Source organism: Gasterosteus aculeatus, chromosome 7 (genome assembly GCF_964276395.1).
Source record: "Gasterosteus aculeatus chromosome 7, fGasAcu3.hap1.1, whole genome shotgun sequence".
Classification (NCBI taxonomy): domain Eukaryota; kingdom Metazoa; phylum Chordata; class Actinopteri; order Perciformes; family Gasterosteidae; genus Gasterosteus; species Gasterosteus aculeatus.
This window is the reverse complement of record NC_135694.1, coordinates 19,065,341-19,088,839: the sequence shown is the minus strand read 5'-3', so window position 1 is coordinate 19,088,839 and position 23,499 is coordinate 19,065,341. Positions and strand designations below refer to the sequence as shown.

Sequence of the window (23,499 nt, the reverse complement as noted above, 5' to 3'; positions counted from 1 at the left end):
GTCAGAATACTGCATTTTACATGGAAATAGCTCCGTGTTTCAGGAAACATTATGTCTTATAACACAAAATCGGTCGTTTTCTATTTTCTGAATATATATATTTTAAATAAATAAATGTAATAAAACCAATAATGTGTAATTATAGTCATTTTCAAATTGGTAGCACTGTTTCCTTCTTCAGAGGGGCCAGGGGTGCCGTCTGATTGCTTTTCTCAACAGAATAAAAAATGAATAATTTAATTGCTTCATAGTTTTATTGCAAGGCAAACTCTACAGAGGCATCGCTCTGTACGCTGCTGGCAGGCTGAACGAGAACAAAACTCATCACAGGATTTGAAAAATAACTGAATTAGTTTCAAACAGATTGCATATTGGAAAACTATGGAGCCAATCTTTTAGTAATCGTGAGGACAAATGTGTGTGCAGGCAGGAAATGTCGGGCCTGCAGGTACATAGGTCAGCCACACCCAAATATTCACATATTGAAAAGAGCCCTGATGTTGACAGCAACCATAAAATCTGTGTTATCTGCTCAGGCCGTGGCCCTTTGGCCGGGGCGATTGGAAGAGCGTGAGGAATGGTGGCGTCTACTTGAGGCAATAAAACTGGGCGGAGGAAATTGCCGGGGTCAAAGTCACTCGCGAGTGGAGACGCCTCTCGTGCTAAAGCAAGTGCCTCCAAGTCTAAATCCAGAGTTGACCTTGTGCTGTCTCTTGCTCCTTCTCTCCGCTATCCCCCTAACCCTCATCTCAGGTATTTCCACACTGAGCGTCCTTGTAGGTCTGTCCATCTGCAACACGGCCGACTTGGACAACAACAACCGAAGCAGATGCGGTTCGCTGTCGGCTCTTGTGGTGTTCGCTGGATGTAACAGCAACTCCATGTGGAAGCTGCGTCCAGTTCCAGTGGAGGTGCTGTTACCTGCAGAGGACCACCCAACGCAACACCAAGCCTCAGCTCTTCCCGAGAGGGCGAAAAAGCTGGTCGGGTCCTTTTCCGTTTGTAGGTGCAGCCGAAGAGCGATGGGACATAAAGCGATGACCTATTAATTGACAGCCAGTGGTTGTAAACTCTGCCTGTCAGTTCTCTAGGCCACTGCTGTGTTTCTCCCTCCCGAACGCCGGCAGAGTCTGTAAACAATGTGCATTTGGTTTAGTGGACGAGCTAACCGCTTCTCTTGTGGCTGTAATGTAAATCAATTGTTTTTTAAATGAGGTTTTATGATGAATAAAAGCCGTTACGTTATGTGAGTGTGAGTCGGTCATGTTTGCTCTTTTGGTCTGTTGATGATTATTATTTGTTTGCCAGGTTAGTAAACTTTTTTTTTATTTATGCAACTCAAAATTACTTTAAAGGGATTGAGATAGCAGAACGTTAAGCGAACATCTATGGTACACTGGAAGAGGAATATAGTATTAATATTTAATTGAATATGGATATATATCGGCTGACACTTATACGTCATGACCATGAAAATTGCCGTAATAATCTATTCAGAGTGTCTTTAATTGAAATCAGAAAAAAGTGTGTTTTCAAAATACCCTTAAAGATGCTCAATACCAAATTCATCTGTGTCCTCCACACAGCTCCTAACGTGTCGGCTGAGCTGGTCGCTGCTAGCAGCGTTCACAGCGCGAGCAACAGCAACAGTGCTGAGAGAGCATCAAGCGCTGTGTACTTCTTTGAAAACACAGTCAGGCAGGTCGTTAGAAGCTGTATCGCCCAGAAAATGTTCATTTTGCATTCTTATATAAATTAACCATTTAGACAGTGGGACATGTTCAAATATTGTTCATTATCAGCAGCTAGTTAGTCGGTCCATTCCATATGCTTCAATATTTCTAGGTGTAATCTAAATAGCACAAGACTCAGCTACTTATATTGGCTCGGTTTTCCTTACAATACAATATTCACAGTTTTTACATATATTTACCTCTAAGTGTCAACATGTTGGAGTACTGAAGGGCCGCCTGGTCCAGTAACACAATTGGAGTGACACCACTCTGAAAATCTGCTCCATTGAATCATCAGCCACAGTTATTTGATAAAGTGTGTGCACATGAACCTCATGGTCACCAGCAATATTATTTAGTTGAAAACCACACCACAAAATTATAATAAATACAGTAATCATTAAGGTCACGTCCCTGTGGCACCAGTGAATCACTACAAAAACATGACTGAAGGAGGGGTTTTGATTGAGAAAGGCAGCCGGCAGCCGTGTGCCAGAATGTGACTTGGCCGCAAGTACATTTTGGGTCACCTTGTTAGCAATGTTATTAAATGCAAATATACATTGAAATATGCACCAGGAGTGTACAGCTGCCTTTGGTTCTACCCGGTAGCCCGATGGAAACGTTGTTGAATCCATACTGGGTGTGATCAGCAAAGACACCAGACCTATTGTGTCCAATCCGACGTGGCCGCTGAGGATGGGGTGGAGCGACTCTTTTGGACAAAAGACCTTACTAATGCCTCGAGGCAGATCGAATTTATCAAACTGCCTGAGACGTGGTGAACGAAGGCAGTTGCAGTTATTTAAAAGCATTAGATTTGAGCTGCTAAAAGGGGGGAGGACCGAATATTACAGTTAGGTTCAGTCCGCCCGTTGATAGAAGCGAATACGGAAGTGCAGAGGAGTGAATCGCACTGCATTCGTGTACTCTTCGTAAATAGTGACGACGCCTCCGCGAAGGTCAATCATTTAATGAGCTAAACAAAGCTAAACAAACAAAGACACCGAGTTACGTATAATGTCCGCGTGGTAGTTAATTGATTATAGACCAGGTTAATCATAATTAATCATTATAACTGTGCCCGCATCGGACAAACTGTGTTTTGAGACTCGGAACCAAGAGCATGAGGGGAGACACGGCCACCTGGCGGCGCGCGAGCACTTCCCGTGACGCAGAGAGAAACGCGGTAAAACGACGTTCCGGTGTGTGAGAGCAGAGCAGCAGCAGCATGGCATCCGACAGCAGCGAGGCTAACGTTAACGGACGGGAGACCGTCTCCCTCAACGGGGAGCCCGTCGTTAAGCGGCTGCGTGTCTCGCACGATTCTTCCCTCCGCATCCCGAAGGAGCCGCAGAACAAAGTGACCGTTGTGCTCGGGGCTCAGTGGGGCGACGAGGGCAAAGGGAAAGTTGTGGACTTGCTCGCGATGGATGCGGATATCGTATGCAGGTGCCAGGTACCCAGCTACTCGATTGTTAACGTTCACATTCAGACGGACTGCTTCGCGCTGTGTTACTTAAACGCCCGCCATCCTGTGCCACGGCTTGTTTGGTGGAAATAGTGCTCTCTTCCCTCCGTCGTCCGGCGGCCGTTAAATATTAATGATCCGGTTCCGACGTCAACAACCTTGTCTGATACCCCGGATGTGGACGTGCTAAGTTAGTGCTAAGTAGATGCTAATAAGAACTGTTAAGAACCCCCCCCCCCACCACACACACACACACACACACACACTCTCCCACACACACTGCGGCTGTAACAAACCGACCGCCAGCTGTTGCCCAGCTGTTCTGCTCCCCTCCGCTTTTCACCCAACGACATTTAACAGAAATGGTGCAAATGGTGTAAAAATTAGCATAGCTCTGTAATGCCACCCACAGGCGACATCAACCGTCCCCTGGGTGCATGGTCTCTGCTGTTTTACCCTCCTTTCGGTGTAGATACCCTCATTGCGCCGAGCTGACCCCCCCCCCCCCCCTGGTGTTTGTGCCGTTCGCAGGGAGGCAACAATGCGGGTCACACGGTGGTGGTGGACTCCGTGGAGTACGACTTCCACCTGCTGCCCAGCGGCGTGCTCAACAAGAAGGCCGTCTCCTTCATCGGTACGAGGCACTGCGTGTGTGTCTTATCAGTTGTTGTGTCGTGTGGGTGGGGCACACTGTTTATGTAGTGCACTTGTTTTAAGAGTATGCTTGTGTACGTACAGAAAAGTCTGCACAACTGCACGTAAGACTTGTGCACATGGGTTCTCTTGATTTCCCCATTTTGGTAGATGTGTTTTTTTTATTTCTACTAGGGAAACAGGAACCATTTAAGGAACAGTTTTTGCTTGAGAAATGTCTCAAGCACGGGTCTATGACTTTATTCCTCATGTGGTTTGTTAAGTTAGATTTGTTTTTTTCCCTTGTTTTAGGCAATGGAGTTGTGATACACCTCCCAGGCCTGTTTGAGGAGGCTCAAAAGAACTTGCAGAAAGGGAAAGGTAAAGTTTTCTAAATATGAAGCAGTTTTTTATTATCAGTATGATAAATGGCCCAAAGCGTAGTAACACTACATGTCAAATTTCACCCCTTTCTCACGCATTTATACGCTGATTGTAGAGTCTACCATGCAGGGGGATAAACTGCTCGTCACACGGGGGTTAATCAAACTTATAGACTTGATATTTTTTTTTTTTTTTTTTAAATGACAGTTTCATTTGCATTAGTTTTGAGACTTTTAGAAATGTGTATAATTATCTTCTAATATGAAAACATTGTATTAGCTTCGGCTTCAAAGACATCGAGGCGTCCCTAAAACGCTTGAAACCTGCAGTGAAATGTGTGTGATGAGGTCATAACTAATCATTTGGATGAGGTTCAGCCAACATGGGATGTGTTTTATTGCGTGCAGGATTACAAGGTTGGGAGGAGAGGTTAAAGATTTCCGATCGTGCCCACCTCGGTGAGTCAGCATTTCCTCACTCATATTTTTGAATGAAAAATGTCCCTTATTTTTTTTAATTGACGACCCTTTCTATCCCCCTCCAGTGTTCAACTTCCATCAAGCTGTCGATGGAATCCAGGAGCAGCAGCGGCAGCAACAAGAAGGAAAAAAGTAAATCTCCTGTAGTTTAAATACTGTATAGATTTTATTCTGACGTTGATATTATGATGGATAAATTGGAGTGATTGCATTGTTTTAAGCAAAAAAGGTTGTTATGAAAATTAAGTTTGCCATTCTTTACTTGTCCTCCAGTTTGGGAACCACCAAAAAGGGTATCGGTCCTGCGTACTCCTCCAAAGCTGCTCGCAACGGTCTGCGAGTCTGTGATCTTGTGTCCGATTTCAAGGTTTTTGAGGACAAGTGAGTTTTCTGTTTGTCTCTTCAAATTTCATTCACTTTCATATATTCACCAGTGTTTACACTATTATTATAACAGGAGGGTGCTCCTCACCAAGAGTTCATCAAGCGTTAATCACATTTTAGTCATCTGCAGTGTTGGGCAAGTTACTGAAAATGAGTATTTAGTTACAGTTACTAGTTACTTCATTCAAAGGTAATTGAATTACTTACCAGTTACTGTGTATCAAAAGTAATTAGTTACTCTGGACAGTAACTTAGGTTACTTTTATGTCTGCTTTTTAAATGTAATGAATATAAATAGTACTGAACAGTCAAACACAATAAACATATTTTTTAGACCTATTTATTGTAATCAACAGGGCAACAGGCCTTCAAATCAAGCAATAGTACAAAAGTCCTTTTTAATACTTAACTTAATACAAAATAACTGTCAGGCATTTGCCTGAAGGCAACTGACTCAACAGTTGACAGGATGCATCTCATCTTCAACATAGCGAGCAATCAATCTATTCAGCTCTGCCCGGTTTATCGGCTGCACTGCAGTCCGTGTAAAGTGGAGCCGTGGTTGTTTGCGTGGAGCAGCGCCTGCAGTGTGGTATATTGGATCGAGCACTCAGTGCTCAATTGTGTTTGACTGTCACTATGACGGAGTTTTGTGATTGTTTGTTCATGCCTGCCGGTTGTGTGATTTGAGCGCCAGTAAATTACCTAACTTGTACTTCATCCTCGTCTCCGTGAATTTGTATCGATTTAGATAACCCACGTATAGTATACGACTATAACAATGATTATGCATGTAGCATAAAGTCACAACATGCAGCATCCGCGGGCCTGCGGTCTTTCGTCATGAGCGACGCGATGCTGTTTACATGCACGTACGGCGACTATTCTGTGACACAAACGTTTGGTGGCCACAACTATTTTGTGCTGACAGGCAGCTATTTACTTACTATTTGCCGGCCCTCCGCTTCGCGTCACAAAAGAGAGTAACGCGAGTAACAAACTCATTTCAGTAATTGTAACTGCGTTAATTTATTAAAAAAAATACTTTGTTACATGCTCGTTACCGCTAAAAGTAGTGGAATTACAATAATGCGTTACTTTGTAACGCGTTACTCCCAACACTGGTCATCTGGGGGTCCACGGTTCTATTTAGTGTCATAGTAAGTAAGTTGCCCTCATAACTGTGTCTGTATCTTCGCCTTCCACCAGGTGGCAGCACTTGAGACAGAAGCATTATGATGCTCTGTATGTCATTTGCACTTCTGATTGTTGATGATGGTTCTGATGTTGCTTACAAATGTCATGCGCATAAAGTTTTCAGCAGCCTCTTAAACTCTGTCCTCCACAGGTTTCGCATGTTGGCGGAACATTTCCTGACAATGTATCCAAACCTTAACTTGGAGGTTGACAGTGAACTGGCGCAGCTGAAGGTGAGGACGGGTTAAAACTTCAGTGCCTGGAAATATGTTTTCACTTCTGATAATATATCTTCTTCGTGGCAGACCTTTTTCTTTTTACCCGTCAGTGGGCGACGCACACGTTTAAATGTTAGAATGAAGGATTGCTGAATTGTGCTGCCGCTGTTTCAAGGTCATGATGTTGTGCGTCCCGGCTCGCTGAGACTCTAGAAAAGTTGTTACCAACTACTCAGACAATTATACACCAATAAAACCTGTTTCATTTGTTTAAATGTTGATACGGTAATGCCACTTTTAAGACTATAATAAATAGGAAATCAGGATGATGCTATTGTTAATTTACCGGTTTTGTATTCTTATACGGCTGTTACTTCTCACCTGTGAATTGTGGATGGTTGTAGTTGGTATTTATTGCTGAGCAGTATTCAGTGTTTTCATTCTTCTGGTAATATGCTGGTCACTGTTTCTATTTGTTAGGGTTTTGCAGAGAGACTGCGCCCCCTGGTGACTGACGGGGTGTACTTCATGCACCAAGCTCTTAATGGTCCCAGTAAGAAAATCCTGGTGGAGGGAGCCAATGCTGCTCTGCTGGATATTGACTTTGGTGAGCACCTCTGTATATGTGGAGTCAATTCTAAATACAAGTCTGAGTCTCCCTCTTTGGTTAACTGGCGTTTCTCTGTCCAGGAACGTATCCTTTCGTGACGTCTTCTAACTGCACTGTGGGCGGAGTGTGCACTGGTCTTGGCGTGCCTCCGTCATACGTTGGCCGAGTGTATGGCGTCGTCAAGGCCTACACCACCAGGGTGGGCGTCGGTGCTTTCCCAACAGAGCAGAAAAATGTGAGTGAAAATAAAAGCCTTTTCCCAACTTGTTGATGCAAAGGCTCCCGCAATGACCGATCAATGTCATCGGAGTGAGCGAACATCGAGTTGTGATTTAAAGAATCAAATTCGCTGGGAACTACAGCAAAATGATGATTGCATAATGTCTTAAAACATCCAGAGATTAAATGTTTGTGACCAAATCGTGTAAGCTGTCTTGTCTTACAAATTGGCCTCAGAGGGCTTTACACATTACATGCGTTAAATAAAAGCTCACCTTGTTAGCAGTAGCCCCCCCTACTGTGAGCAAAAACGACACTAATGGCATCAGCTTTCCAGTTCCGAGTCAGAGGCAGACTTGTGGTCAGGCGTAAGCTCAAATCGAGGAGCTTCCCGGGAGAAAGGGGAAAAAAGTCTGCCAGCTTTTGCATTCTTCCGTCAACGGCAGCGGAGGGCAGTTGTTCTGAGCAGCTTCCACGCGAGTTCACAAACCAAAGCCACTTGAAAAAGGACATGTGCACTGTCCCGACACAACACGAGCCGAATCAACACCGTATCTCTTTGGTAAAGTAAACCATGTTTCTGATGTCCCGGTAACAGACGACCGCTTGTTTCGTTGTGTTTTAGGAGACTGGAGAACTCTTACAGACCAGAGGGAGAGAGTTCGGTGTGACGACGGGCAGGAAGAGGCGTTGCGGTTGGCTCGACCTGGTCTTGGTCAGATACGCCCACATGGTCAATGGCTTCACTGCGTAAGGAACAGTCCCGCCATTTCAGAATACTACGCTATTAGTGAAGCTGCACTTAAGCTTCATCACAGCTGAAGGGAGGGACTTCTTTCCTTGCAGAATCGCCTTGACCAAGCTGGACATTTTGGACACGGTGTCAGAGATTAAAGTGGGCGTGGCCTATAAACTTGATGGTGAACCTCTACCAAGTTTTCCCGGTAGGCCAAAACTTTTATAGATCAGTTCTTTGTCTGCCCTTTACAGAATAAATTGTATTTGATTTACACAATGCATTCAAGTAGGGGGCAAAGATGAATGAAAAGTAGGGCTGCATTTGATCACTGTATCTTCATGTCATTTATTTGTACAATTAATGGCTTTAGAAGGAGAAAAATATGCACCTCACAAGTCATGGAAATTCAACATACCTTCCTTTTAAATTTCCTTCTTGGTTTCAGACTTCACATCCCAGAAGTTATACGAGCATCATTGGTATAAAACTGTGCTGGTTAAGCAGAAAATCCATATGCAATTGAGAAGCTGTAACCAGTCCTATCAATTCTCAAGGATTTTTTTTGTACTCACTAGACTACAATACAAGGTCATGTGTCATCTCGACTTCCTGATCTCTGGCCGATACATTTTCATGTCTAAGACATGATGGATCCACAAACATTCGGCAGAACACTGACTACTGTAAACACAGGAAAGGACCTGTTCTCTCCATGGATTTATGTTTCTGAAGGACTACAGCTTTAATGCTCCCTAATGTGTTGTTTTACACAGGTCAGCTTCTACTAGCGGGAAATGCAACATCTTGGCTTTTCGAAAATCTATTTTTCAGCAGATTCGATGGAGCGTTTATCTTCTGCGTATCTCTGCTCGCACCGTCAAACGGAGCAAATTGAATTATTAAGCCAATGATCCAGAGGAAGATGAAGCAACGCTTTGTGTGACTCTGTAGCTGCTCTCTGCCTGCAAGTCATCAATGACGCCCTTATTTATTTATCATCTGCATTGAGCTGAACGTTCGAGTCGCCTGTTTTGTTCCTGATCTAGATTTGTTTCTGAGAGTGCTCTCTGCTTGTGTATTAGATCGATTTACATTCTGGAGTAAGGGACCTCTGATCGGGCGCTTTGTGTTGATTTACGGAACTGTTCAATGATTCTATGGCATATTTGAATGATTGTGTATTAACTTTTTTATTAACATTGTAAAGTATGGTTTACAATTCTGGGATCAGTATTTGCAGACGACACAGGAAACCTGTTTCCAGCCGTGCCGTATGGACCACGGCTTGACCAAAGTAATTTATGGTCGACTGTCCAGATTCAACAGTTTTTAAATCACAGATCTGTAAAAATGTGATTCTCAGTTCCACTCCAGAAATGTGCGTAGTGCTTTTGGAGGCAATCTCACATCTCCTGTTTCATACAGAGATGCTGCCGGCTCAGCGACAATGTCCCTATTCTGTCTCCGTGCCTTTTTTAAAATACAGGACACTGAGGCGGAATCGCAGCGCACCAGTCCTGCCTTGAATAACAAGCGACCCAGAAGAACACCCTCACTCAGGAGCATCCCATCCTACCCGATAATAAACTGTATGGGGGCGGCTAAAGGGCCGCCTTCCCGTGTGTTGTTTGGACTGAACATGTGACGATGCCAGAGCTGTAAACCCGATCCGAACTGATCCCTCACTCGACGTTCCAATGTGCTTCTGCTGCAGCAAACATGGACGTTTTGACGCGGGTGTCGGTGGATTACGAGACGTTGCCCGGCTGGTGCTGCAGCACCGAGTCGGCCCGGAGCTTCGAGGAGCTGCCGCTGAAGGCACAGAACTACATTCGCTTCATCGAGAACTTCCTGCAAGTGCCAGGTTTGTTAAAGTGTCACTTTTACACCGCCACTGTTGGCACGCTTTGCCAAACATGCCAGTCACACCTTGTCATTTTTATTTTTTTTATTTCAGTGAAGTGGGTTGGAGTCGGCAAGTCCAGAGAGAGCATGGTGAAACTTTATTGATCCGCCTGGATGAGTTCAGGTTTTGTGAGGATTACCAAAGGAGTTTAAAATGCGAACTCCTCAAGGAAACACGTCACCAGCAAGGCTGTTTGTGAAACGTTCTGTTGCTGCTTGTGCATCACATTTGCAATCATTCCCTCCCCCCAGAAATAATTTATGCATACACATAATGTTTCCTGTGTTTATTTGGGTGTTAATTTTTAAAACATGGTGCAAAGGGTGGATCGTCCTTATTCCATTCCACAGTAACAGTTTTTTTTTTTTTAACATTTAAATTGACATTAATGCATTTAATAGCTGTTTGCTGTGTTTCTTTTTTTTTTTTTTTCCAACATATTTGAAGAGCCATTGCTGAACAGAAACTTTGAATTAAGGGGCAGATTATAGTAAGGGATCATTTCAGGCTTTGTAACTAGATATAAAGCCATTGGGCGACCACTTCGATAAGTAGCTTTTCTATTAAACATTTTTAAAACACTTTAAAAACATGAATGCATCTCAGTTTGACGTTTGTCATGTTTTAGAATGAACGTGGTTCTTTTTAGATCATCCTCAAAATGGAAAAATCAATACTAGATGCTACCTGGGGGTTGAATAGCTGTTACTTTCTAATTGTGGAAAAGTAAGAAATTCCACACGGACATTGGCTGGTCTTTAAGAAGTTTGTCTAAATGTGAAGAAAATGACAATATATTTCAATGTGTTTTCTAATCCATTCACTGTCAATGATGTAAAGACCCAGCTTGCTGTTATCAATAAAATTTAAACTAAAATTGTTTTAATTTGTCTTTTATTTAGGTTGATGTAAGTGTGCAGCAGTTAATTCAATTGTCCCCAAGTGTTAAAGTGAAATGTTTTAATCTAAATATAATGGCTTGTGCTGTCTTATCATCCCTGCCTTGTTTTGCGGATACAGATTTGTTATAGCAGTATTTCTTGGAGGCCTTTAGGCACTATTTGCAGTGTTATTCATCATCTCTGAAGGTCTCGGTTCCAGTTTTAAATCTACTCCAACCAAAATTGTTAAATCATTGACCGATCATGTGTAGAGCTGTCACTTGGGGGAAACCAATGAAGAATTGTAATTAACTGCACTGTCCGGGGAGCTTCGGTCCGTTCGCTCAGTTGCGTCTTCACGTGCAGCACGTTTTCTTTCGAGAAAGCCCTCATAGGACACGGTGAAGGACACAGTCAGCAACCCTGTGCATCACATAGAGGCCCATTTAGCAGCTGAAGTGCTGGATATTTTAGTGTGATGGTGGACAGATGTCTGCATTCTTCTTGTGTCATATTCTCCTCCCACTCTCTTACCATACGCCCTCCTCAGTTATCGTACTTCCTCTCGTGATTTAAAAGCTTCTCGTCATGGGGGTATTAGATTAAAGTGTGGAGTGGATATCTTGGCAGATCGAGGATTTTAGGTGTAACAGATTCCTGGAGCTTCTCAGATATTAGTCTTATGCGTTAAAGTGTGGAGCCAAATCTGAAATATGATTGAGTGTGTAGTCACTGCGCGTACATTGATGTCTGTCCTGTCTTCAAACACAATTAATCCAGCTGAAGTGGCTCTGTTCAATTGACTGGAGCCCGACCGCAAAGTGTTTTGAATTGTCCGCTTGCTTCTTATTTCTATTTATAGTGAATTCAATTTGTATATGTCTTTATTCGCCGTGTAAACATCTTGTTCACTTACTTTGAATGTTTGTTTTCTACCAGCATGGTTTAAAGGTCAGATATCTTATTAAAAGAGTCAAGTCGTCTCACGCAACCTCACAACTCAACACAAAAGCATGGGCTCATTGAAATGGGACATCACGAAATACGAACACAATAATGATAAAAAAACTTCATCTCCAATGACTTAATGTGAAAATATGATTAGACGTTGGACATTTTGGGGCTGTACACGTCACCGCCTTTTACATCCCGCATGAATCATAATGTAGAGGTTTATAATTTAAAACTTAATTACTTCTACAGAGTTACAAAAACATCATTACTTTCCTTTTTAACGGGAACCTGACTGAAATCATTAGACCATTCTGCCAAATGGAGTAAAAAATATAATTTTCTGACGTTTTTTCCTTCTACTGTTCATCGAAAGTGCATCTCCGGTTAAATAGGCAAAATTGCAGACGTTTGCTAACCAATCAATTTCCAGTGTAAGAATTCCCTGCGTCATCAGAAATGGCAGAAAGAAAGTGAACTTACAGTAGATGACTTAATTGAAAATAAAGTGCTCATATATCGGTGTAGTCCTCCTCCCCCCCGACGCCTCTTTCGGCCCCCTTCCTCCCTCCCTCTCTTTTGTTTACCACCACCTTCCTTTACTTGCGATTGAGAGCACATGTATCATCAGAACAATCAATCGGAGCCTGTTATTCAAGTGTGGCTACTTCTCAGATGCTCAAACTCACCAATTGTTTTTTCTGCCAATAGCTGGAGGCTGTTTGATTTACCTTTAAACTGCCAGCTAAATCCTATGTGATATTAAAACGACACCGGGAATTGAAGCCATCAACCTATAAAAGTAAGGATTTTCAGATTGTCTTTTCCTTTGCATGTGTGACGAGGCGCGAGATCTGCTTTTCTGTGAGGATCAGAAGGGATTATGGAGGTAATGTAGATCTTCAATTATGTTTTATAATAATTAACATATCGGCATGACCTTTTTTTTATCAAGATCACCCTTTTAAAATATTTGAACTATTTTCTGTTATTATGAAGACTACGATTCATGCTGTAGGAAGGAAATGTGTGTGAGCAAAAAGTAACACGGTTGGCAAATATTTTTCCTGCGTATCCTTCAGAGCTCTCTGATCAACATTGACCACTTAAGTTACAAACGATCATTACTTTATTCCTTCTTCATCCTGCACCGGGATGATAATGATTTACTGTATGTAGCCATAGCAATCAGACACCTGATTCAATGGGGTGGGACTGTCTTCAGCTTTCGTAGGAAGAGAGAGAAACAAAAGCTCTCCCAGATTGAACTGAAGGAGCTAAATGTATTTTATTGGGTGAGTGCATGGAAAAAAATAGACACAAGTAAAAAGTATTTGGAGGGAAATACGGGAAATGATGTCCAAATACATTATGACATAGTGTTCTTGTTGAATGGATTAATACTTGTGTAAGCTTCTGCCAGCAAAAATACTATCGTGTGCCAGCACAAATACTATCATGTGCCAGCTTAATTTCCAATCGGTGACAAGAGCTCATCTTTTTATTATAGTCACCAAGCTGGTAAATCACCTATCAGTGTTTGTAAAACCTTTCCCTTGCTTACAAGATGTGTAAAAAAACGTTAGTATTTTGTAAAGTAAAGCCATATCACTCAGAAGGTACGTTAACATTTCACTAAATCCAATGTGAGAGTTCTGCATCTCATGATTTTTCTCTCACCTTGTGCTGTTACTTGTACAACAGCCCCTCTTAGCCTGGAATGTTGCGCTGGCACACGTGGCCCTTTACCCCCTGAAAGCTCAGCTGAAGTAGCTGGCAGATAGTTTGTTACTTAATGGCCCCTGATTAGTACGAATTGTATTAAATAGAAATGTCTTAGGACTGTTTGACTTACTGATTGATCACCAGCATCCAAGCAGCTCCAGATTTGATTCCTCACTTCCTTGAAGCAACGACATCGATTCAGTCAGCAGGAAACGCACGAAAGCCTCATTCACAAAACAATGCATGCATAATTTTTTATGTTCAATTAAAAAAGTGTGGCCAGCTAATCAGCATCAAGTTCCTGTTTATGTTTGCCGATAAAACGCTTATTTTAACAGACTAATGCATCGGATCTCGTGGTCGGCTCAGACTGAGCAAACACTGGAGCGTCTTGGGAATTTGTCAACTTGACTTTGTGACCCCAATGAGCCTAAAGTTCCTGAGCCTAAATACTGCAAAACTATTATGAGGGACAGCAATGCAACATTACACAGTGTATTATATATTTCGTAGTATATCTTGTATGAAGATAGTTTTTCCATATCATTGGAGAACATACTGCATATTCCATTTGTTGTGGTCTATTATGAACCGTTAACCAAAAGATTTTCAGAGAAATCTTATCCTCACCCCTGCAAAAAACACACACACACACACACACACACACACACACACACACACAGAAAAAGAAAGAGAGCAGCAGTTCTGTCAAGCAGATTGAATCAAGGATGGGACAGCAGGGTGAACGGAGGGCTGAGCTCGGCTTCCCGCTGCAGTTGGCAGTCAGATCTCAAGTACCAAGTATTGATATGACCACAGCCACCACTGCACTGGACATTCAGTCTGACTCACAGGAGCAAACTTCATGGAATAAGAAGAATTCTACGAGGAGACTGAAGCAAATCAAGCTGCATTTTGTCTTCACATAATTATTAACAATAATATCTTTATTCATACACTAAAAGAAAGTGAATTCCCAAACTCCATTATCATCTCTGCCTCATCCCTGCTGCACCCTTTCGCCCTCTCTCTTTAATTCACTCTCTCACACTGCATATCAAGTCAATTTGATTGAGTATCTTTTTCCTCACTTTAGTGCTCAGCAACAGCATCCCTCCCCACCCACACACACACACACACACACACACACACACACACACACACACAGACAGACACACACACCTCCCTGTATGCGGCTGCCTGAAACACCATGCATGAGACGACTGGTACCCAGGATTCTTATGATTTTTCCTTTTTAAGGTAAGCACAAATGGGCGTGATTCTCCAGCCCGCCGGTCGCTATCATACATTTTTATTAATCAAACAGGATCTCTGCGGCTTTGTCTCGGTTGCAGCAGCAGCAGCAGCTGCACAGTTGGCAGTTACAGTAATGCAAGCGTGTTACAATCTTCTTTCTAGTGGTGCGTAATCTTTTTTCCATGTATGTATGTATGCAGAACATAATGATGTTGTGAACGGCCACAAAATACTTCAAAATACATTTGAAAAGTGGATCAGTTTTCTCTTCAACTGACTAGTGTATTTTTGGTATGTTTTTTTATGGACAATCACACATGTATCGTTGTGTCCGTCTCCTTATGTAAATACTGCATGTATATAAAAACCAGCCATTTAAATAGTACTTTTAATATGGGTATGATTTACTCTGCTAACTTGTGGTTGTAAGTGAACAGTCTTTTATTATGAATATTCCCTGCTGCTGTAAATCTGTGGAGAGAAGTGTGTATTTTGTTGTCAAGCGGACACACTTTATTGTTCTAATTTGATCAGATCTGCTGACTAAAGCTGGTTTTATTGTTCGGGCTTGCAGTCCTGCGGGTCAATTTAAAAAGGCAAGCTCACTGCTACAAATCTTTGCCCCTTAAATCATTTACAAAATGTGGTGACAAAGGGGAATATCGGACACATTTAATAGTTTCTCACCACCTCGCTTTAACATGGCGAAAATCAATTAAAGTGCAAAGCCTTGGCTCCAGTTTCAGTTTTAAATGAGAATGCGTCTTGGTTTGAGCCGACAATAAGGAACCGTATGGCGCTGAACCTCAGGAGCTTCTGCTTCTCCAAAGAAACGACATACTCTGTAGTCCATATCTGATGCATTTGGAGGTACCGGCCCATTACATTTCTTCTGCAACTGCTGGTCTGCATTACATAAAGAAAATCGATCATCCTCTATGATTGTTTTCTCCACCCTGATTCTACAAAGGTGTGACGTTCCAAAGACTTACCGTTTGCGTAGGATTAGAAGATGGCCACAAATAAGGTGTAACCATCAGGAAAACAACTGGTGTTCTGTGTGTGACGCTGTCCGGCCTCAGAGCTTCACCTTGTTTTTCACTGAGGATTTCTCTCACCAATGTCAGATTTGGCGTGAAAGTGAAGTTATTGACGTAAATGCTGTGAATTCCAAATATCCCGTGGAAATAGGTGCCTCTGCTTCTATCTAGTGTCCCCTCCCTCGGAGTGTGAGGTGGGCGGCCTCCCCATCGGGTACGGATCCAGGGACTCCATCCTCAGGCCTGGTGACAAGGAGCACTGGAAAAGACGAAGGCGTGGCCCACTAAGGCGGATCGATAGGTAAGCTAAACTATTATGGGGGCATCAATCCGTCTATTTATGACATGGATCGCGTACGTTGTTGTACTCGTCCAGACAATTGGCTTCAGAACGCCAGGCGGGTCCAATGAAGGCCGTTTTATCGAGAATGTTTCATTCAACGTGTGCGTCGGCGGTGCGGTGCTGCCTGAGTCCATTTAATGCCTCATGCGTGATGTTTCAGCTGCAGCAGCTGGGATCCAGGCCACACCGGCGGCGAGGCCGGCAAAGACAAAGCGCAGGCTGCGTTCGGACTGAGCAGAGGTGCAGCAATGCGCTGCTCCACCCTACTCGGTATCCTCACCGGGGTGCTTCTCTACTTGGTGCTGGGAGCCGTGGTGTTCCGCTCCTTGGAGGCTCCGCGAGAGGAAGGCAAGCACATGCGTCTGCAGGACGCGCGGCGGGACTTCTTGTTGAACTTTACCTGCATGGGCCCAGATGACCTGCAGACGTTTATAGAGGTACAGCAGAGCTTCTCATGACATGGCTATTCACAACATAGATTTCATTTGGAGCTCCTTTGGGTCCTTCTCAAGTTTAAAGCCCTGAAAAAGTATTATAAACACAACTAGCGAGCGACAATAGCGCCTCAGTATTATTAGTGGAGTGTGTGCGTGATGCAGGTGTGGTCTGAGCGGCTTTGTTTGGCCTCTCGGGACAGAGTGGAGCCGTCCCAGTCGTACATCACCAGTCACTTCTTTGTCGCTGACTGCCTGCGGCTGATACCATGACAACATTAACATGGTTATTTAATTGGATAATAAAAACAAACTAATTTTACTGTCAACATGTCAAAGGGGAACTGTGTGGGCTGACTGATGAATTGCTGAATTGTTACATGAACGACCCACTAAACTCTCCTCCATTTCGCCGTGACAGGAAGTAGTGGAGGCCGTCGGCGCAGGCGTGGATCCCGGCAGTAACCTAACCTTCGTCAGCCAATGGGATCTGGCCAGTGCCTTTTTTTTCTCAGGGACAATCATCACAACCATCGGTGGGCGTCCAAGAGGAACAATAAGCCTGCCAACATGAATTCTGATTAAATAAGACTACTTGTGCGCAAAGTGTTTCATTTGTGACCTTTACGTTTGGCTAATCTTCCAGCTCTCGCATCTTCAGGTTTTGGAAACATCTCTCCCAAGACGGAAGGAGGGCAGCTGTTCTGCATTTTCTACGCTCTGGTGGGAATCCCGATGTTTGGCTTCCTGCTTGCTGGAGTCGGGGACCATCTGGGTACTGGGCTGAGGAAAGCTGTTGCCAAAATAGAGACCCTCTTCCGGGTCAGACCCTCAACAGAGCTTCCAATGTCTTTTTTGCTTGCACTGCACACGCACTGCCTTTTATTTGTCTCATGCTACTGTGTTGTTTCAATCTGCTGACAGAAATGGCGTGTTAGTCCAACCATTGTGCGGGTGATCTCAGCCGTCCTGTCCATCCTGCTCGGTTGCCTGCTCTTTGTCGCTGTGCCTATCCTGATTTTCCAGGAGGTGGAGGACTGGACTTATCTGGAGTCGGCGTACTTTGTCGTTATCACCCTGACCACAGTGGGGTTTGGAGACTATGTTGCAGGTATGCAACAGTAATGGAATATGCACGTATTTCTTGTGGTGTGCACATGACAAAGGGTTCATCTTTCGTTCCATCAAGACTTTACCATTAGGCCTGTTTACATACAAAGTATTTAAGTTATGATCCCATTCTAACATAACATGTACTTATACAACCGTCCAATAACTATTATTTATTTATTTATTATTATTTATCGCACTGTCATTATGGAAATACAGGACATGGAATCTGGATTCAAGAAAAGAGATAGAAAGAGGGAGGTATAAGACAAGATAAGTGTATTATTATCAATCTAGGAGAAAAATAATATAATATTCATCAAGTGCAATCACTTCAAATTAGCCGGTCTTATCTGCTCAGGAGGTGAGTCCTCGTCCCGGAGTACGCCATCTTGCACCATCATATTCCGAGTGAAGCCCAGAACCCACGAGCCGAATGTTACATCCAGAGCTTTTTGTGTTCCCCATTTCCTGAAGGCCACCGTAGTTCTATGACGTCACTGGACATATGACACAGATCAATAAATATTATAATACATATAACTGTGCAGAGGCTGAACTTTAACATTTCCTTTTTTATATATCCGACTTGCGCTGCCTTTTTAATATTATTGCTTTTTCACAGATGAGAATGAGCATGATTTGATTTACCGCCCATAAATATAACTGTCAGTTGTAATGCATTAAGTTCACTGAGTACAGACAATTTTCATTTGCCTCATATATAATTCAGGATGACTTTCTTTGATGAATTATTGATGATCTATTTTGCTATATAGTATCTCGTATCTTAAATGTTTAGTTACTCTTTAAAAACAGGTGGATGGATGAATGCATTGCCTCTACACAATGCTACTGTGTAATGTGTCTCTCTATATTCTCAAAGGGGATTCAGGAAAGGCGGGCAGTGACCATTGGTACAAGCCTTTAGTATGGTTTTGGATCTTGCTTGGTCTTGCCTACTTTGCGTCCGTCCTGACGATGATTGGTAACTGGCTTCGGGTTCTATCTAAGAAGACCAGAGCTGAGGTACTTCTCCTCCTTTGGCGTCTGTTTTTATCTCTTCCACTCCCTCTTCTTCATCTCTGCGTTCATCCTCTTCTCTTAGATGGAGGAGCTGCGAGCACACGCGACTGACTGGACTCAAAACATCCAGAATATGTCGGTGGATTTTCGCATAGCAGGCAGAATTGATGACCCCTTCAAACGGCGTCGCCGAAAGCGCCGCCACGGCCCTCGCAGCCAAGGTCACGCAGCGTCGGCCGACGGGGCCCCTGAGGGTAAAGATGAGCAGGGTGAGAGTCAGACAGAGTCGGGATCTTACTACTCTTCCTCCTCCAATGAGTCAGGGTCTGAATCAGAAACAGACTCTCAGGTCACTCAGACGGAGGCAGTACCCGAAGAGAAACCCGCGGAGACTCCTCCAGATCCTCTGCTGTCTCAGCCTCTGGACCACTTCGGGGAGAACCTCGCCTTCATCGACGAGTCTTCCGATGCCCAGAGTGGTAAACTACATTTGGATCCTCTGCTGGATACGTTACAATCCAACCGCACACGCTCTCGGATGCCCAAGAGGAGACGGCAAAGAAGGCCAGTGCCGCAGAGAAGCCCCAAACTCAGGAGCTCCAGCCGCGATAAGAAGGAGCCCAATGGGAACCCCCAACCAATTCCAGGTCTTCCAGTGGAGCCTTAAGAATGAAGCTGAAAACAGACACCCCACTGCTAGCACAAGTATCAACCTAAGAGATATGAGAAGCGCTTATATACTTTCAGAGAAGTTGTCAATATAGGCACAGGTATTTGTGTATATGTGTGTATATATGTACTGCTTACCTACAGACACTTAAGGGGAAAACCTGCGGCAGCAGCTTTGGCCCCTTGCGGTTTGCATTTATTGCTCTTAGCATGCAAGCGTGTGTTCCTCAACAAAAGATGATGAAGCGATTTGAATGCCAATGTCCCCACTACTTTCTGAGGAGTTACTGCCCTCTACTGGACCAAGAAAGAAACACACTACCACTCTCTCTGCCTTTCACTAATCCCAAAAATGAAAAGCCACCAAGAAAACGCAGCAGTGGAATTCTCTTGTTAAAGAAAGGTAACGTTGGTTAGACAGTTACTCTTAAATATTGAATCCTGCCATCAACTAAACGGTTACTAAATAGGCTCTTTGGTATGTAATAAAACCTTTTTAAAATACTGTGTACAACCAGTCTGATGGCCAAATACATTGATCCTACTGTAATGCATTTTCCTAATAAAGTTTCCTTTTTTTAAGGGAGCTGCATTGAGTCTTAAGAGCACGTTTAGCCTTTTTTATTTTTAAAAGTACTGTACTTGCTTTTTCAAGATGCTGTCACAGCACATTTGCTCCTGTGGGAAACATGATAATCAGCAAATGTGTTTTATGTCATCACATGTTGGGTTGGAACCCCAGTGCACAAAGAATGGTGTTCCATACACAGGAGGTCAAAGCTGAGCATAAGAGAGAGCAGAACCGTGATGGGTGTTTCCCAGAATATGTATATTTTTATAGACGGGTGAATTGATAGATGGATAAATGGAAAATTAGATAGACAAAGATAGAAAGCTCTCTCTCACTATAAATATTGACGTATTTTGTGAAAATTATTCAGGAATCGACAGCTGTTATATTCACAAAGAACTAAATTAAGTGCAACAATATGAATATTCTGCAGCCACGGTTAACCCGATGCTGGCGCCAGATGAAAGGTCACGGGATCACCAAAGACATTAAAACTGATCCTCCGGAAACCATAAAAGTCTGTAGGAAATCTCATTGTAATCCGTTGAGTTATAGTCGGTAATATTTAAACTGTACCGTCTAAATAGATGTGCCAACTGCCATTTTCAGGGCAGCTATAAGCGACGCTAGAGGAATATTAGTTATTAATAACATGAGTTTTTTTCTGAATGAAGTGTGGCCAAAAACTGAAATGCAGGCCATATTTGATGCATAAAGAGGGGGGTGAGGATGAAATGACATTAATGATCACTCTAGAGAGGCTTATGCTGGTGGCGACAAGCCAGACGAGCTGCGCGCTTTTAACAGCATACATACAGTTCCGTATTACGGATGTACTGTATAGATGACCTTCAGGTTGTCAATATGGCCCTTTTAGCATGTGCTGTTGCTCCTCAGTTGATCCGTGTAAGTGATACTCCGCTGGAAACCCTACCTTTGTGTTTCAATCTGAAAATGGCACCAAAGACAAACATGGTGCTGCAGCAAACTGTAACTGCAGGGTTTTTTTATGCCTGTGTTTTATTTTCCAAAAGTTGATCTTGCATAATATCCACATAAAAGTTGATAGTCATTTGTGATTGCCCCTCCCCTCCCTCGCTAAGTAAATGAATGTCGATTTGATTTTCTTTTCTCTCCTTGAACACAACCAGCAGATGGCACACTCAGACATTTCCCTCCCTACGCAAATTCAAGACTTGTTAAAACATCATGCTTTCATTTATCCAAGGTTTTATGACAGAACTTGTTGTTTGTTTGTTGATGTCCAAATGAGTTTGAAATGATACAAATCGAACTATGCATTCGGTTGGTGAGTCAGCACAATATTATGGTGAGTAAGCGAAATGTGTTTTGAAGGAGCAGAAACCAAGTTGACTGTTGATCGGCCCCTTAGAAATCTGACACTTTACTGCGGGATGTGTAAAAAGAAAAGGCCGCGTTCTGGCAGTGCGATCAGGAAGTCAGCAGGCAGTGATGATCTGCTGTGGCAGTGGGTGACCTTTCACTGGAGGACATACACTCAGCTGCTATAACGTCATCAGTTCCGCTGCTGCGGGTCCCCGCCTGCTGCCACTAGAGGGCCGATAATGGGCAGCGTTAGTAGTGCTGATGTAGGCGACACTCCTGACCCGGAATTAAAGGGAAACTTCACCCTAAATTTATAAACAAGACAGGTTTGCACACCTCAGTTTGATGACAGAACTACAGACTGTAGTGATCCCCTGTTTGAGAGACAAATCCTGCAACTGTTCCATTGGACATATTCTACAATTCACAAAATGGACAGCGTGGACTAATGGGATTAGACATCTTAGACAAAACCTCTTTGAACACATGTAATTAGTCCTTGCAGTGGTGTGAAACACCATCAAATGAGTTACCTTGATGGCATTGATACTCTGATCTCCAATTTAGTCAAACATCTGTCAGCATTTCTAGATCTAGACTTTTAATCATTATAATATATAATGCTCAGTTTTAGGATACTTTCCCTTTAGACTATACCGCTATACGAATATGTATAAAATACATTACGACAAAGACAAAGTTTTTGTTGTTTGGCCACAACAGATTGAAACGAGTCCCATATGCAGACCAATGTGTTTGTAGAATAGGTGGAGGCTGTTCTCTATCAGTTGCAACTCACGGATATAGTGCCCAATGCTATTTGTATATCAGGCACAATGGCGTCTTGGTATTCATGTAGCCTATCAGCCGACACCTGTCTGGGGTCACGACCTGCTGTAAGGAGCACGCTTGGGCACCTCAGCTGGCATTCAGAGTTTAGCCTCTTCCTCCACTTCTGCTCGACCACAAATCCTCAGCGACGACTAGAGCTGTCAAGAGCAACACCGATGTACTCGTACCTTTAGAATGCAATGAATCTCAGAATAACATACTGTGGCTAACAAATCCCATCTTTTTCATTTTTATTTGGGCCTGAATCTAATGAATATAGCATGCCCGGTTTCCCCTCTGACAGGCTGTTAATGCAGACTCTGCACCAGTATGATGCAGCCCCGTAGAATTGCAGTGTCTGCAGCAGAGCCTGGATGACCTTGCTTCAAGGTCGCAATGACACTGCCGTCAGATTTTCCTCTCGTGCGCGCACACCACGAAAAAAAAAAAAAGATCACGCCGCGCCTCGAGCGCGCTGCAGAGCCTGCACGCAAACGTCTCAGCGCGAGCGCAGCTCTCGCACTTATTGGTTTAGAGAGACCAGACCAACGTTTATTGGTCTATAATTAGAGGGATAATGCTGCGCTCTTTGGGGGGAAACACTCACTCATCCAGAGTACGAACGTGGGCTTCCCACGTGTTCTCTACCCAACGTCCTGTTCGTATTCTTTAGTGGACGAGGTTCTCTCAACAACTCTTGTGTGACAACTTCTGCGCCAGCTGTTAGCAGGCATGTTGCGGAGCGCATGGGGCGGCCTATTTCGAGAAGCGCTGTAGCCTCTCAGTTAACCAGAAAAAAATAATTTAATCGTTGTAATCGGCTCCATCCAACACAAGAGAATGAGACCTATTCGATGGTGCTATTTTTCTGAAAACGTACCTGCAGGGTGGTGTTTTATTCCCCAAACTACTATCCCTTAATTATTTCCCCGTCTCATCCCATTGCAGTGATCTCCTGATCTCCTCTTCCTTGGCTCCTGTCCAACTAGTGTAGTGGCGGAAAGGGCCGGTTCAGTGTCACAAGACTGACAGCACGACTACATTTTCCAAAGATGTGCACATGTGACATGTAACCCATTATTTAGGTCTGTTCTGAAACTGTCGCTTAAAGCGTGTGGTAAAAATAACTATACGCTACTATACAAGGAGAAATGTAACTACAATGAGGGGCAAAGAAAAACAAAGCAAAATGTAATCGTAGTTTCATTGTCGAGAGCCGCTAAAGTACTAAATATGTCCCTGTAGGAATGTCATGCATTTTGTTTTACGGTCGGAAATGTATGCCTCAGATCTTAATAAATATACATGGACAGCATTTGTAGACTGGGGGATATTTTATTC

At 43.3% G+C, this 23,499-nt stretch overlaps 2 protein-coding genes across 2 annotated transcripts; both read left to right on the top strand.

Annotated features, from left to right (window-relative positions):
- The first annotated feature begins 2,369 nt into the window (after window positions 1-2,369).
- adssl (adenylosuccinate synthase, like) lies at window positions 2,370-10,850 on the top strand. Its single transcript, XM_040182138.2, has 13 exons — window positions 2,370-3,192; window positions 3,736-3,838; window positions 4,150-4,218; window positions 4,629-4,679; window positions 4,766-4,832; window positions 4,974-5,081; window positions 6,433-6,514; window positions 6,980-7,106; window positions 7,190-7,344; window positions 7,954-8,078; window positions 8,175-8,272; window positions 9,782-9,931; window positions 10,025-10,850. The coding sequence occupies exons 1-13, from the start codon at window positions 2,965-2,967 to the stop codon at window positions 10,075-10,077; spliced, it is 1,416 nt and encodes a 471-aa protein (XP_040038072.2). The 5' UTR covers window positions 2,370-2,964; the 3' UTR covers window positions 10,078-10,850.
- Window positions 10,851-16,340: 5,490 nt separating this feature from the next.
- On the top strand, window positions 16,341-19,762 carry kcnk4b (potassium channel, subfamily K, member 4b). Its single transcript, XM_040183212.2, has 6 exons — window positions 16,341-16,607; window positions 17,026-17,140; window positions 17,266-17,426; window positions 17,529-17,715; window positions 18,601-18,743; window positions 18,823-19,762. Exons 1-6 carry the CDS (start codon window positions 16,419-16,421, stop codon window positions 19,405-19,407), a joined length of 1,380 nt encoding a protein of 459 aa, XP_040039146.2. The 5' UTR covers window positions 16,341-16,418; the 3' UTR covers window positions 19,408-19,762.
- The last annotated feature ends 3,737 nt before the right edge of the window (window positions 19,763-23,499 follow it).

Coding starts and splice junctions, on each gene's coding strand:
- kcnk4b (XM_040183212.2), top strand. CDS start 16,419: ATGCGCTGCTCCACCCTACTCGGTATCCTCACCGGGGTGCTTCTCTAC. Junction 16,608..17,025: donor ACCTGCAGACGTTTATAGAG/GTACAGCAGAGC, acceptor TCGCCGTGACAG/GAAGTAGTGGAGGCCGTCGG. Junction 17,716..18,600: donor GTTTGGAGACTATGTTGCAG/GTATGCAACAGT, acceptor ATATTCTCAAAG/GGGATTCAGGAAAGGCGGGC.
- adssl (XM_040182138.2), top strand. CDS start 2,965: ATGGCATCCGACAGCAGCGAGGCTAACGTTAACGGACGGGAGACCGTC. Junction 7,107..7,189: donor TCTGCTGGATATTGACTTTG/GTGAGCACCTCT, acceptor TTCTCTGTCCAG/GAACGTATCCTTTCGTGACG. Junction 8,079..8,174: donor ATGGTCAATGGCTTCACTGC/GTAAGGAACAGT, acceptor CTTTCCTTGCAG/AATCGCCTTGACCAAGCTGG.